Source organism: Pan troglodytes, chromosome 14, assembly GCF_028858775.2.
Source record: "Pan troglodytes isolate AG18354 chromosome 14, NHGRI_mPanTro3-v2.0_pri, whole genome shotgun sequence".
Lineage (NCBI taxonomy): Eukaryota > Metazoa > Chordata > Mammalia > Primates > Hominidae > Pan > Pan troglodytes.
Window position 1 is genome coordinate 34,262,393 of NC_072412.2, and position 13,155 is coordinate 34,275,547.

Sequence of the window (13,155 nt, forward strand, 5' to 3'; positions counted from 1 at the left end):
AATTTTTCCAAAGAATTATAATCCTGAGAAGAAAATCTTCAGAGTTTTATATTTCACATATGTATAATTTATCTGTAAAGCATGTAGTGTGTTTTTGTTTTTAATATTAGTAAGTTTTTAAAAGATAATTTATATATTTTGTAGGGTGATCTACAAATTATTGGCTTCTAAAAGTGAAAGTATTTGGGTTCAAGCTTTGAAGGTTCTGGGATACTTTCTGAAGCATTTAGGTCACAAGTAAGTTGATATTTGTCATAATGCATTCTAGAAATAACTATTGAGATTATGTTTTTATGAGTTTTCTATGTAATGTAACATGAAATTTGACTTGAAAAATCTAACAGCGGAAAATAATAGCTTTCTGTGGTAGAAATTGTAAAAATGTTTTATAAAATATATTTTATTAATAGTAGATTGTGAAACAAAATTACAATTTAAGTAATTAGTTTATTTCTATATTCTTCCTGAAAAGAAAGCATTATCTATTCTGAAGATGTAATAAAATATTTTGTCAAGATACAATGATGCACATATAGGTATGATTTCAAGGAAAGCTTTCTTGACAAGGAAATACTGTGTATATGCTGAGGTCTTTCTCAGAGTTGATCTTATGCTTACATGCTGAGTCAGTATTTGTTATTAGTTTCTAACAGTAGGGCTTATTGATTAATTTTGTGACTTAAAGATGCTAGAATACCTCATTTCTTTCCCCAAATCCAGAATTTGAATACTTTCTAAGAACTGTTGCTGGCTTAATGATTGCAATTCATGCTACACTATCCAGTGTCGGAATGTTTTAAGAGTATATTTTCCTTACAAATGAAGCCAAGGAAGTAGTGCAACTATAATTTAAATGTTACTAGATGAGGTTCCTATCAGAACCTCATTTTTGCCCTTGTTTTTTTTTTTTTTTTTTGGTGCTTACTTAAATTTGCAAAGCGCTTATTTGTAATAATCATGAAAACTGCACAAAATTCAGACAAGACATGTCTAACAAGCTGTATAGCCTAGAAGTTTAAATATTTTTAAAATTTCGGTACCAAAGAATAATTAAGTAAGGGAGACTAGATATACTATGGATATGGATATAAGGAATAGTTCAAACAAAGCCAGGATTGTAGAAAAGGATATATATGTGTGTATATATATATACACACACACACACACACACACACACATATGGATATATATACACACATATATGGATATATATACACACATATATATGGATATATATACATACACATATATATGGATATATATACACACACATATATGGATATATACACACACATATATGGATATATACACATATGTATGGATATATACACACACATGTATGGATATATATACACATATGTATGGATATATACACATATATGTATGGATATATATACACATATGTATGGATATATACACACATATATGGATATATATACACACACATATGGAGATATATACACACACATATATGGATATATATATATGGTATATGGAACTGTAAGTACACTTGGTGACAGAGTACTGGGAGTGAAGAAGCATATGCCCTTTTTATATTAAGAGATAAAGATCACTTCTTTAACTTCAGTTAATTAAAATAAACTGACTGGAGAAAGTTAAAGGATTGTAGCCCAAGATGCAGCCTCCTAAAAATGTCAAGAAAGCACATTAAAAAATTTACGAAAAGATGAAAACTCAGTTAATACAAAATTAAAAATAAGAAGCAGGCAGTTTCCTGTATAAAGATGCTGTTTGAGATATCCTATTTTCCCCCTTTTTCCTGTAAAATGTATAAATGATACAACAAGAAATAAAAAATGTACTCTCTATCACAAATGTTATCACAAGTTGAAGATAGATGCAAATGTATGAACTCCAGAATACAGGTATCAGCTGCTTAAAGTTGCTAAGGTTGGGTAAAAGCTGTTAAGGCTAAAGAGAAGATAAAATGCAAAGAGAATGGTGAGAGAGTTCACTTATAGCAAATAGGAAGTGTCAGTGAAAGTAGAGTTTCTGAAGATGAGAGGCACACCTTAAATTACAAAAATACATCATTTGTTTGAAATAATAGATATACATATATCATGCCTGATAGCAGAGTTTTTTTGAATCAGATTGGTTTCAGAAAAGGAGAAGATATATCACAAAGAATTACACAGATGAGCTGTATTTGTGGCAAGCAGTCTATCTCTGTGGCTATAGAGAAAGGAAAGTTTTTGGATTGTGAAAGCAAAAGGTTACCCTTGTCCCTTCTTTTACACGTATGCATGGAAGTGTCCTGCAGACGGATGGTCCACGTAAATTAGACTGCATCAAAAGAATTGGCACATCATCAGTGCAGGTGAATCAGATAAAAAACATGGAAAAAATAAGTTAAAGTAACCAGTACATGAATAGCACTTAGCAGAAAAATATTGCTATGGAATACATAGCATTTTGATTTAAAAATTTACTATCATAAGTTAAAAATAAACAAATGCATACATTCATACATACATACATACATAGCTTCTGAGAAAGAACCACTAAACAGAATTTGGAGAAGTAATCCAGCTACTCCGGAGGCTTACGCAGGAGGATTGCTTGAGCCCAGGAGTTTGAGTCCAGCCTGGGCAATGTAGCAAGATCCCTATCTGGAAAAAAAAAGTGTTGTAAGAAATGTTAACATAGTGATATGGTTTGGTTGTGTCCCCCCACCTAAAATCTCATCTTGAATTGTAATCCTCACCTGTGAAGGGTGGGACCAGGTAGACATAATTGGATCATGGGGGCAGTTTCCCCCCTGCTGTTCTTGTAATAGTGAGTCGCATGAGATCTGATGGTTTTGTAAGCATTTGGCATTTCCCCTGCTTTCCCTCACTCCATCTTCCTGCCCTGTGAAGAAGGTGCCTACTTCTCCTTGCCTTCCACCATGATTGTAAGTTTCCCGAGGCCTCCCCAGCAATGCAGAACTGTGAGTCAATTAAACCTCTTTCCTTTATAAATTAGCCAATCTGGGGTATTTCTTCATAGCAGCATGAGAATGGACTAACACAGATAGCATGGAAGTATTTAATTATGAGCTAATAAAACATTGGACAAATACTGGAAGAAAATAACTATACACAAAAAAATAAAATTGGAAATTGCTCAAAGGCAAAACTCTGGCTAGTAGCATAGTGAAATGCACAGAAGATAAAACTGAAAAAAAAGCAAATATTATGAATAGATGAAAATATGAGTTTAGGATTAGAAAGAAAATGAGCGACATGGGAGAAAAACAAATTACCATAATGGCATAAATTGGCCAGGTGTGCTGGCTCACGCCTGTAATCCCAGCACTTTGGGAGGCCGAGGTGGGCAGATCAACGAGGTCAGCAGTTTGAGACCAGCCTGGCCAACATGGTGAAACACCGTCTGTACTAAAAATACAAAAATTAGCCGGGCATGGTGGCGGGTGCCTGTCATCCCAGCTACTCGGGAGGCTGAGGCAGGAGAATTGCTTCAACCCAGGAGGTGGAGGTTGCAATGAGCTGAGACCGTGCCATTGCATTCCAGAGCCTGGGCAGCAGAGGGAGACTCCATCTCAAAAAAAAAAAAAGCCAAAATAATAATAATGGCATAAATGGAGTTCCCAAATAAGAAAAGCAGAATAATGGAACAAAACAAATATTTAAATCTATAATTCAGTGAAGTCTAGATGTAAGATTTTGCCATTTTTATTTAGAGGACATATTGTGTGCCAGGGAAAACTGACCTAGAATGGTTAGCATCAAAGTGCATTACTGGACTTAAATAGAAGAATACTTTGTATAATAGTGCACAAATAAGGAGAAAAATGAGTCTGGCTTTAGACTCTAAAATAACCTTCAATACAAAAAACTATAACAATCATAATTAAATGAAGAAAGTGGGAGCCAAACTATCCTTTAAGTAAAAAGGTTGCTGTCAAATATTTTTTAGCCATACAGCAAATTATTTCTGTGACTAAATCTTGAGGAAATTGCGGGGAATAAAGTCCAACCAACTAGGAATGACTGGAGAAACTATTGCTAAGGACCGCTGGTGAGCACTGAATAAATTTAACCATAAAACTAAGACTAAAATAAATGTTCATACTACTGTGACAGACCAGAATTTACTTTTTATATATGCTAATAATGTACAAATGACACAACCGTAATGAATTGGGAGGGGACTGAGAAAAGAAGGAAAGTAGAGCAAGTGCAAAGAGTCAGAATTTCCGTGTAAGTGGACAGATGAAATATTACAAATATAGGCCTATTGACTAAAATTTGATGATGTAGATGAAAGGAAAAAATTAAGAGTAAATATGCTGACATTTACATTTCTCATAGTAGGGAAATACCCTTTTTAAACAGATGGAGGATTACTTATTCTTTCACAGTTAAAAAGATAAGCAGTTCTATAAAATTATAAAGCTTTCAAAATATTTAAGATCTGTATGGATAAAACTAAGAACAATGTATGTAATGGAACTTCGAAAAATCCGTAAAGATCAGTAAGCATAACATAAAATATGAAATATCTAAGACCAGTCATACTGTCATAAAAAAAAAGTAAAAGCTTTTATAAATCACCTGTTGTAAGAAAAATATCACAATTGATCACAGTAATGAAACCCAGTTCTGTATGCAAGAAACATACCCAAAAACCAAAGTGGTTTTGAAAGGTTGAAAGTAAAAGGATGAGTAAAGTTTTATTATATAAGTACAAAGAAAGCAGAAAGGGGTGGGGGGAGGGGGGAGGGATGGCATTGGGAGATATACCTAATGCGAGATGATGAGTTAGTGGGTGCAGCGCACCAGCATGGCACATGTATACATACGTAACTAACCTGCACATTGTGCACATGTACCCTAAAACTTAAAGTATAATAAAAAAAAAAGCAGAAAGTAGGAACCATGATCTTAGTACTGGACAAATTAGAATACAAGCCAAAAAGCAATAACCATTAGATAAAGAAGAATTCTTTATAATGATAAAATAGAAACATTCATAAACTAGAAATTACAGGAGAAACAGACAGTCACTTAAAGTTTAAGACTTCAAAACGAACTTTAATTCACCTATTTCAGTCCACAAAAAGCCAAGAAGATCTGAAATGGGATAAATCTTTTTGACCTTAAACTTGTGGGTCGGTGTGTAGGAAGATTGGAGTGCTATCATGCTGGCTCCAGGGGCTCATGGTACAGGACTTATAGCTTGCTAAGTTTTATACTACAAGTCAGTAAGTTTAAAGGGTGCTCTGCCTGACACTACCTGCAGGGATCTCATCATTTAAAATTCACAGCCATGAGATTTGACCTTGACTCTGTGGATAGTGAAAAATAGCAACTCATCTAAAGGGGCCTACTAGCCAGAGGCAGGATGAGAGAATCATCAAACTGTGTACCCAGTGAAGTAAAACTATGGTGGAGGCTGTTGTGGAACATCTGAATTTCATTTATACAAAGAGCTTTTGAGATTCAAATAGAGCACCGGTGATAACATTCTGCTCTTTTAGCTGATGATTTTTTAACCCTTCACCCTACTTAATGGAAGATCTGAAAGCATGGATGAAAAATAGAGAGTGAGAGAAAAGATAAAGCCTTAGAAAATACGAGACTTCACATGTGGCTATTAAGAGTTCAAAACCAAACACCACATGTTCTCACTCATAGGTAGGAATTGAACAATGTGTGTGATGTTTCTCCTTAAACATCACACACCGGGGCCTGTTGTGGGGTGGGGGGAGGGGGGAGGGATAGCATTAGGAGATATACCTAATGTTAAATGATGAGTTAATGGATGCAGCACACCAACATGGCATATATATACATATGTAACAAACCTGCATGTTGTGTACATGTACCCTAAAACTTAAAGTATAATAAAAAAAAGAGTTCTTAGAAAAGTGATGAGTGTAAAAACTAGATATCCTGAAACACTTTGATCTACTAAAAACTTAGAAATGTTAGATAAAAATATGTCAAAAATCCTATTAAATATATAGGTGTGCACACAAAAGTAAGGGAAATTCTCACATTCCAGAAATGAAAATCAAGCATACTAAAAGAAACAAGACTTTAAAAACAAGGTAATTTAAAAATAAACCATGTAATTAAAAAAACCCTAAGTAACTTGTGAAAATGAAAAGGTAGTAATTACAATGAACACCTATATGGAAACATTAAACAGATTAGACAAAGCTTCAGAAAGAATTGGTGAACTGAGGGATAGAACTGAAGAAATTACCTAGAAATCAACACCAATAAACAAGATTACAACCATGACATTAAGAGAGAGAGAAAAAAGGAAAGGTTTCAAATATGGCTAATAAGAGTTATAGAAAAGGGGACGAGAGAATGAGGAAGAGGCAATATTCAAAGTAAATTACTAAAGTTTTACAAAATTGATGAAAGACCTGATTTCTCAGATTTTGGAAGTAAAATGAATTCTAATCAGGGAAAATTAGCATGAAATCTTACCACAAAGTGAAACTCCAGAACCCAACAAGTACAAGGAGAACAACAAAGGGAAGTTAGCCATATAATATTAAAAGAAATATAATATTTTAGTAAAGAAAACAATATAGTACATATTTGTGAATAAACAGAGCAAAGTGCAGTCCATAGATTGACCCAAATACTTAGTGATTTTAGTGCTAATAAAGGTGCCATCTCTGATGAATAGAGTGATGATATACTTTTAAAAAATGCTGTCTGTTAAAGGAATGGAACAAATGACATATTTTTATTTGCATTTAAAAAGTTAATAGGCAGTTATAACAAATGTACCACTCTGGTGAGGGATGTTGACAGTGGGGAAAGCTGTGTATATGTAGGGGTGGGGACATATGGGACTCCCTACATTCTGCTCAATTTTACTGAGAACCTAAAACTGCTCTAAAAATAAAGTGCATTTAAAAGAGAAGGGTAAAGTGGTAGGGAAATGAGAAATTATAAAGTGTTCACTTGTATGGGGGAGCTGTGAGTGATGTGGAAATATAAGGGATGAGTTGGGTGTAAAATCTCTATGTATTTTTTTATGTCATATATTTTTAACTAGGTAAGTGTATTACTTATTCTAAAAATTAAATGATAAAAGCTGTTATTGCATTATTTAAATATATAAAAATAAACTTTAAGGCAAAAAAATTAATGAGGATGAAGGGGGCCACCATATTATGAAAAAGGTGTAATTCACTAGGAATGTAAAAGTTTCAAATGCATATTCACTTAGTGTAGGTGAGTCGTAGAAATCTATTATTGACTAAATTTGGAAGAGTATTTTACAAATTTTAACATATTTTTGTCCTTAAAAGATCAATTCCAAAAAAATCTCAAAAGTATAATTTGAAAAAAAAATCCATTGGCCTGAGTGTCATACACGTTCTTTTCAAGCACACAAAACTATAGAAATTATTTAAATGAGGCCATAAAGTAGGCTCAATAAATTTAAACAAATTGTCATACAGATGACTTTCTCTGCAAACAGTGCAATTAAACAAGAAATCAATGACAAAAATTAAACTTAGAAAATAGAAATATATATATCTTCTAAATAACTATAACAAGAAGTTATTCATTATACAAATTATAAAATGCAGTAAAAATATTTAAAATTATGTATATTTACACTTGTGAGATTTGGTCTAAATGATACTAGAGAAAATTCATAGTTGTGAATATTTATATTAAAAGCAGAAGGGTACTTAGGTTTTCATTTTTCTAGGTTCTCAGTTATGCTTACCTCATTAATTGTCAGCCTAAGAAGGCAAAAGAAATAGTAAAGGGCAGAAGTGAATGAAACAGAAAGCAAGACTATTAAACAGAGTAACGGCAAGGCCAAAAAGCCGTATTATTCACTTATAAAATACTTTTCCATGACTAGCTAAAGAAGGAATCAGCCACTATTTCACCTAATATAATTCATACAACCTTGATACCAAAATTGGATATGGATTATCTAATTATAAGGAAAATTTATGGTCAATCTCCCCTATGAACATGAGTCTATCAGTTACTTTTTTAAAAGTATACAGCATAACCAAATTGAGGGTAGTCATAGAATGTAAAGGTGGTTTAACATCAGGACAACATTTCATCTATTTATTAACAAAGGAGAATAGCTATATAATTATGATGTGTGCAAAAAATTTTCATAAAATTCAGTATCATTTGTCATAAAAATTTTTAGCAAACCACAAATAGAAAATAATTTATTAAATCTGGTAACATATGTCTACTGAAAACTTTCCACAGTCCTATTTAGTAATGAAATGTTAGAAGCATCCCCTTTGAAAAACTAACAATTAACAAAAGCCTGCTTTCACCACCCCTGTTCGACATCCTATTGGGTAATATTTTGGCATTTATGAAACACTCCACTTAAAGCTAGCAAAATTGTTTTCAAGTGCATATGCAGCATTCTCCAAAATGTATTATGAGTTGGGCTGTAAAATATAAAACAAGTCTCAGTAAATTTAAAAACTAATAAATCAAACAGAGTGTATTATCTGACCACACAGAATTAAATTTGAATGAAAGAGGTTTGAGAAATTGCAAGGTATTTGGAAGTAAAGAACCTAACTAATCCCTGAGTCAAAAAAGAAATCATAAAGAACATTAGACGTTAGTTAGAACTGAACGAAAACAAAACCACAGCATAGACTACTTACTGAATGCTTATGCATTACTGATGGAATGTAGAATCCTGCAGCCATGTTCCAAAAGGATTTCCTAATTTCTTAAAAAGTATTACCATACTTAGGAATGTATCCAAAAGAAGTGATAGCATGTTCATAGCCAGACTTCGCATGAATGTTCTTAGTACTATTATTACTATTATTATTATTTTGAGATGGAGTCTCACTCTATTACCCAGGCTGGAGTATAGTGGCACGATCTCCGCTCACTGAAACCTCTGCTTCCCATGTTCAAGCGATTCTTCTGCCTAAGCCTCCCACGTAGCCGGGACTACAGGTGCGTGCCACCATGCCCAGCTAATTTTTTTGTATATTTAGTGGAGATGGGGTTTCACTATGTTGGTCAGGCTGGTCTCAAACTCCTGACCTCAGATGATCTGCCCACCCCAGCCTCCCAAAGTGCTGGGATTACAGGCGTGAGCCACTGTGCCCAGCCAGTACTGTTATTAATAGTAGCTCCAAACTAGAAACAATCCAAAAGTCAATCAGCTGATGAATGGACAAACAAAATGTTTTATGTCTATACAATGGAATACTATTGTGCAATTAAAAGGGAACAAACTACTGATGCATACTATGACATAATGAGTCCTAAAACTATTATGCTAAGTGAAAGAAGCCAGATGCAAAAACTATACACTATATGCTTCTGTTTATATGAAATGTCCAGAATGCAAATAAGTGGTTAAATGGGGCTAGCAATGGGAGTGGGAATTAACTGCCAGTGGGCACAGGGAACTGTTGAGGATGATAAAAATGACCTATAACTGTATTGTAATGATAGTGGCATGACTCTATATAATTTTTAAATGAATTGTTCATTTGCAAAGTGTGTGAATTTTGTGGTATGTGTATTATAGTTCAGTAAAGCTAGTAAAAATGTGAAAAACAAAATTTAAAACTCTTTGAAAGTGCAGGATAATAGTAGTATCACCTTGGATTAAGGAAGGATTTCTAAAACAATAAATACACATAAATCATACAGCAAAAAGATAAATTTGACCATTAGAATAAAAAGTACTTTAAAAGTTACCATAAAAAGTGAAAAGACAAGGCACAAAGTGAAAGAAGATATTTGCAGTTTATCTAGGATACAGTGGATTTGTATCCTAAACATATGAAAAAAATCGTGCAAATAAATTAGAAAAAGAAAATCTGTTAGGATCATGAAGAATATAAACAGACAATTCACTGAAGAGGAAACTTGAGTTAGCAGTAAACATATGGGTAATATACTCAACTTCAGTAGTAATCAAGAAAGTGCAAATAAAACATGCATTTAATGCTCATCGGGATGGTAAAATTTAAAACTGTTGACAGTATCAAGTGTTGACAAAGGATGTACATCAGTGGTAACTCTCCAATCACTGGTGGAATTATATACTGGTACAATCACATTGAAGAACAATTTACAATTTTTGAAAAGGATAAAGATACTTATACTCTATGACTAAGGAACTCTCTCCTTGACATAGAGAAAGTCTCATGTGTGTGAACAGTGTTCAATATAACATTGCTAATATTAAAAGTTGGAAACAACATAGAACAGGAGAACAGATAAATAAACTAAGGTATATTCATACATTTGGATATATTCAGAACTGAAAATGAATGATGTAAAGTTACCTTGCACAAATCAAATATAAAGCAGTAAAGCAAGTTGCAGAAGGATACATAATAATGATGCAATTTATTTCAATTTCAAAAATATGTGAAGACAAAATTGTAAATTGCGTATGAATAGATATTCGTCTAATTAAAAGTATAAAGACGTACATGGGAATAAAAAACAAAATTTATGATTATTGGTTATCCCGAAGTAGAGTGTGAAGAATGGGATGATGGACAGGTATCCAGAAATACTTACTAAGTTGGTGGTGGCTACATGAATATTTATTATGTTTAAAAAAAAAACTGAGTAAAGAAACTTATAGCAAACAAAAGTAAAGCAGAAATTTGTTATCACTGTAAAAATCAGATGGGATTTGAAAGCCTAAAACACGATGAGTTGAACCTGAGGTTAAAAGTTCAAAAGAGAATGTGGAAGGACATTCTGTATTTTGAAAGGAACAATTTAAGTAGATGGTGTTAAGTTCATAAACCTGAAAACATCAAATAGCAATGTCAAAAATATAAAACAAAATTCATTTGAGATGCAAAAGAACTTGATAAAATATACTAATGGTAGAGATGACATATCTCTCTCAGAATGGGACCAATTGATAATACATACAGATATAGAGAAATTGAGTAATAGATTCATAAAACTTGGCTCAACAGATATATGTTCAATCTTACATATTTTGAGGATATACTTCATGGCTAAAGAAGATGTACAAAAAAAAAAAAAAAGGCGGGTCATGTCCTGGGCCATCAAATGAACAAAGCAGGCAGAGTAGACATTTTATTGGACACTGCTTCCTGACCATAATGTGATAAAATTGGAAATAAAAAAGAAATTATGCAAAAATATCTTACCTACTTAGAAATTAAGAAGCAGTGTGAAGATATCCTTTAGATAATAGAAGAAAATAAAAGAAAAATTAGAAATTATCTAAAATTTTCTGTACTTCATAGCAAAAACTCTTATCAGAAATAAATACCTCCATTACTGAAAAATAAAGATTAAAAGAAGAACTTTGTACTTATATTACAACATTAATTAAAGTACAATAAAGTAAAATAGGAAGTACAAATTAGTAAGGGTGGAGGCTAACATGAAGAAACTAGAAAAATAAAAACTGTTGGAACTGTTGAAAGGATCACTAACTACAAAGCTGATGTTTTTAAGGAACCAACAAAATGAATCAAACTTTCCCATACCTCATTGAGATAAAATAGAGAGAAGCTTTTGAATAAGGAAAGCCTTTTCAAATTATAGGACAGATTATAATAATTATAAGAAAAATATAGTACATTATGATGACATATAAGAGGCCCACTTCTAATTCTAGGTAATATCATTTTCTATATATTTTGTGTGTTCATTCATTCGGTTTTTCCCACATATACATAGTACTTTTCCATCAATTAAAAAATGGGAAGGGTAATATCCAGTCATTAATAAATAAAATAAAACTACAGGAGCACAAAACATGCCCTGTTTTGCTTCACTAGTAATCACCAACAAACCTATCATATGCTCCCTTAATGCAGAACTGTGTTTTGATATAGTTTCCGTGTAAACATTGGTGCATATAGCATTGAGTTTCTATACCTTATCCTCCATTCTAGCCTCAAAATAAAATGCTGGGGAGATGTAGGTTAAAATCTGAAATAATATTACAACTGTCCTGACAGATTGAAGAAGATCAGAAAGTATAATAATATCTACTAGTTGAGTAACTAATGCTTCTTACTACAGAATAATATATACAATGATAGCCAAAGGAAATTGGAAATGTAAATACAATTATAAATTGCTTACTGAAAACCATTAAAAAATTAAAAATGCAGTAAATGGAGAGCTATGCTGTGTACATTAATGGGAAGACTCAATTATATAAAGATAAAATTGTAATAAATCAATTTGTAAACATAATGTCATTCTGGTAAAAAATATAATTTTTATTTAAAGGTTAAAAAACTCTTCAAAAGCTAACTCAGATGAACAAATAAGTAAAAATGTCAATAGAAGTTTGAAGAATAAGAATAATGAGTATTTATTGTAATAAGTCTAGTAGACTTTACATCAAGGAATAAACTTGAAGGGGTGTAGAATAGAAAGCACAGAAACACATCCTGATATACATGTATATCTATATATATGTATGTTTGGATACTAGAAACATAATTAAAATATGAATTATTCAATAATTGGCAGTGGGAAATTATTTAATTTCTGGATTGAAGGTGGAGAAGAAGGCTTCAAACCATATCACCACACCCAGCCCCCTCCCCCCTCAAAAAAAGAAAACCAAAACCACAAACATTTTACAAAGAATAAACATTTGGAATTGTGGACTTCCAGATCAAGTTGATAAAGAGAGATGAAAGAATTTCCCTTGTCCCAACCTAATGAAATAAACATTATATAGTAAAATAGAGACTCTCCCCCTCCAAAACAACAAATTCAAATGTAACCAGACAAGGAAAGCAGCATCACATAAAGCAATGCATGCACAATATTGACAGCGAAAAAAAAGAACCCAGAGATTCTGGAGTGACTTCGTAAGTATCCTTCCCTCATTTCTATCCCTGCAAAGCCAACGGAATTCCTAGATTTGTCCCTTAATAATCCCCACATTAGAGTGATAGGAATTGATTAGGTATACCTGGTTTTTCTTCTTTAGGACTTTTGGTGAGTGAAAATAGTTCTTTTTTGAAACAAGGAGAATGAACTGAGATTGATGTTCTGTGATGAAAATGGGATTCTAAGTTTTTGTGTTAACTTATCACACTGAGGGATCAAGTCAAGGCCTGAAACAATTTCCTTTTGGAAATGAGATATAGTCCCTTAAGTAATG

The 13,155-nt window shown here is 32.6% G+C and overlaps 1 protein-coding gene across 11 annotated transcripts in view; it reads left to right on the forward strand.

Moving 5' to 3' along the window:
• The window catches only part of NBEA (neurobeachin), a 708,564-nt gene that overhangs the window by 181,711 nt on the left and 513,698 nt on the right, over positions 1–13,155 (forward strand). For all 11 annotated transcript variants that reach the window (XM_016925167.4, XM_054664886.2, XM_054664889.2 and 8 more), the window contains one exon: positions 145–237. In XM_016925167.4, the coding sequence (XP_016780656.1) occupies positions 145–237 (93 nt within the window). The remainder of the gene's footprint in view (positions 1–144; positions 238–13,155) is intronic.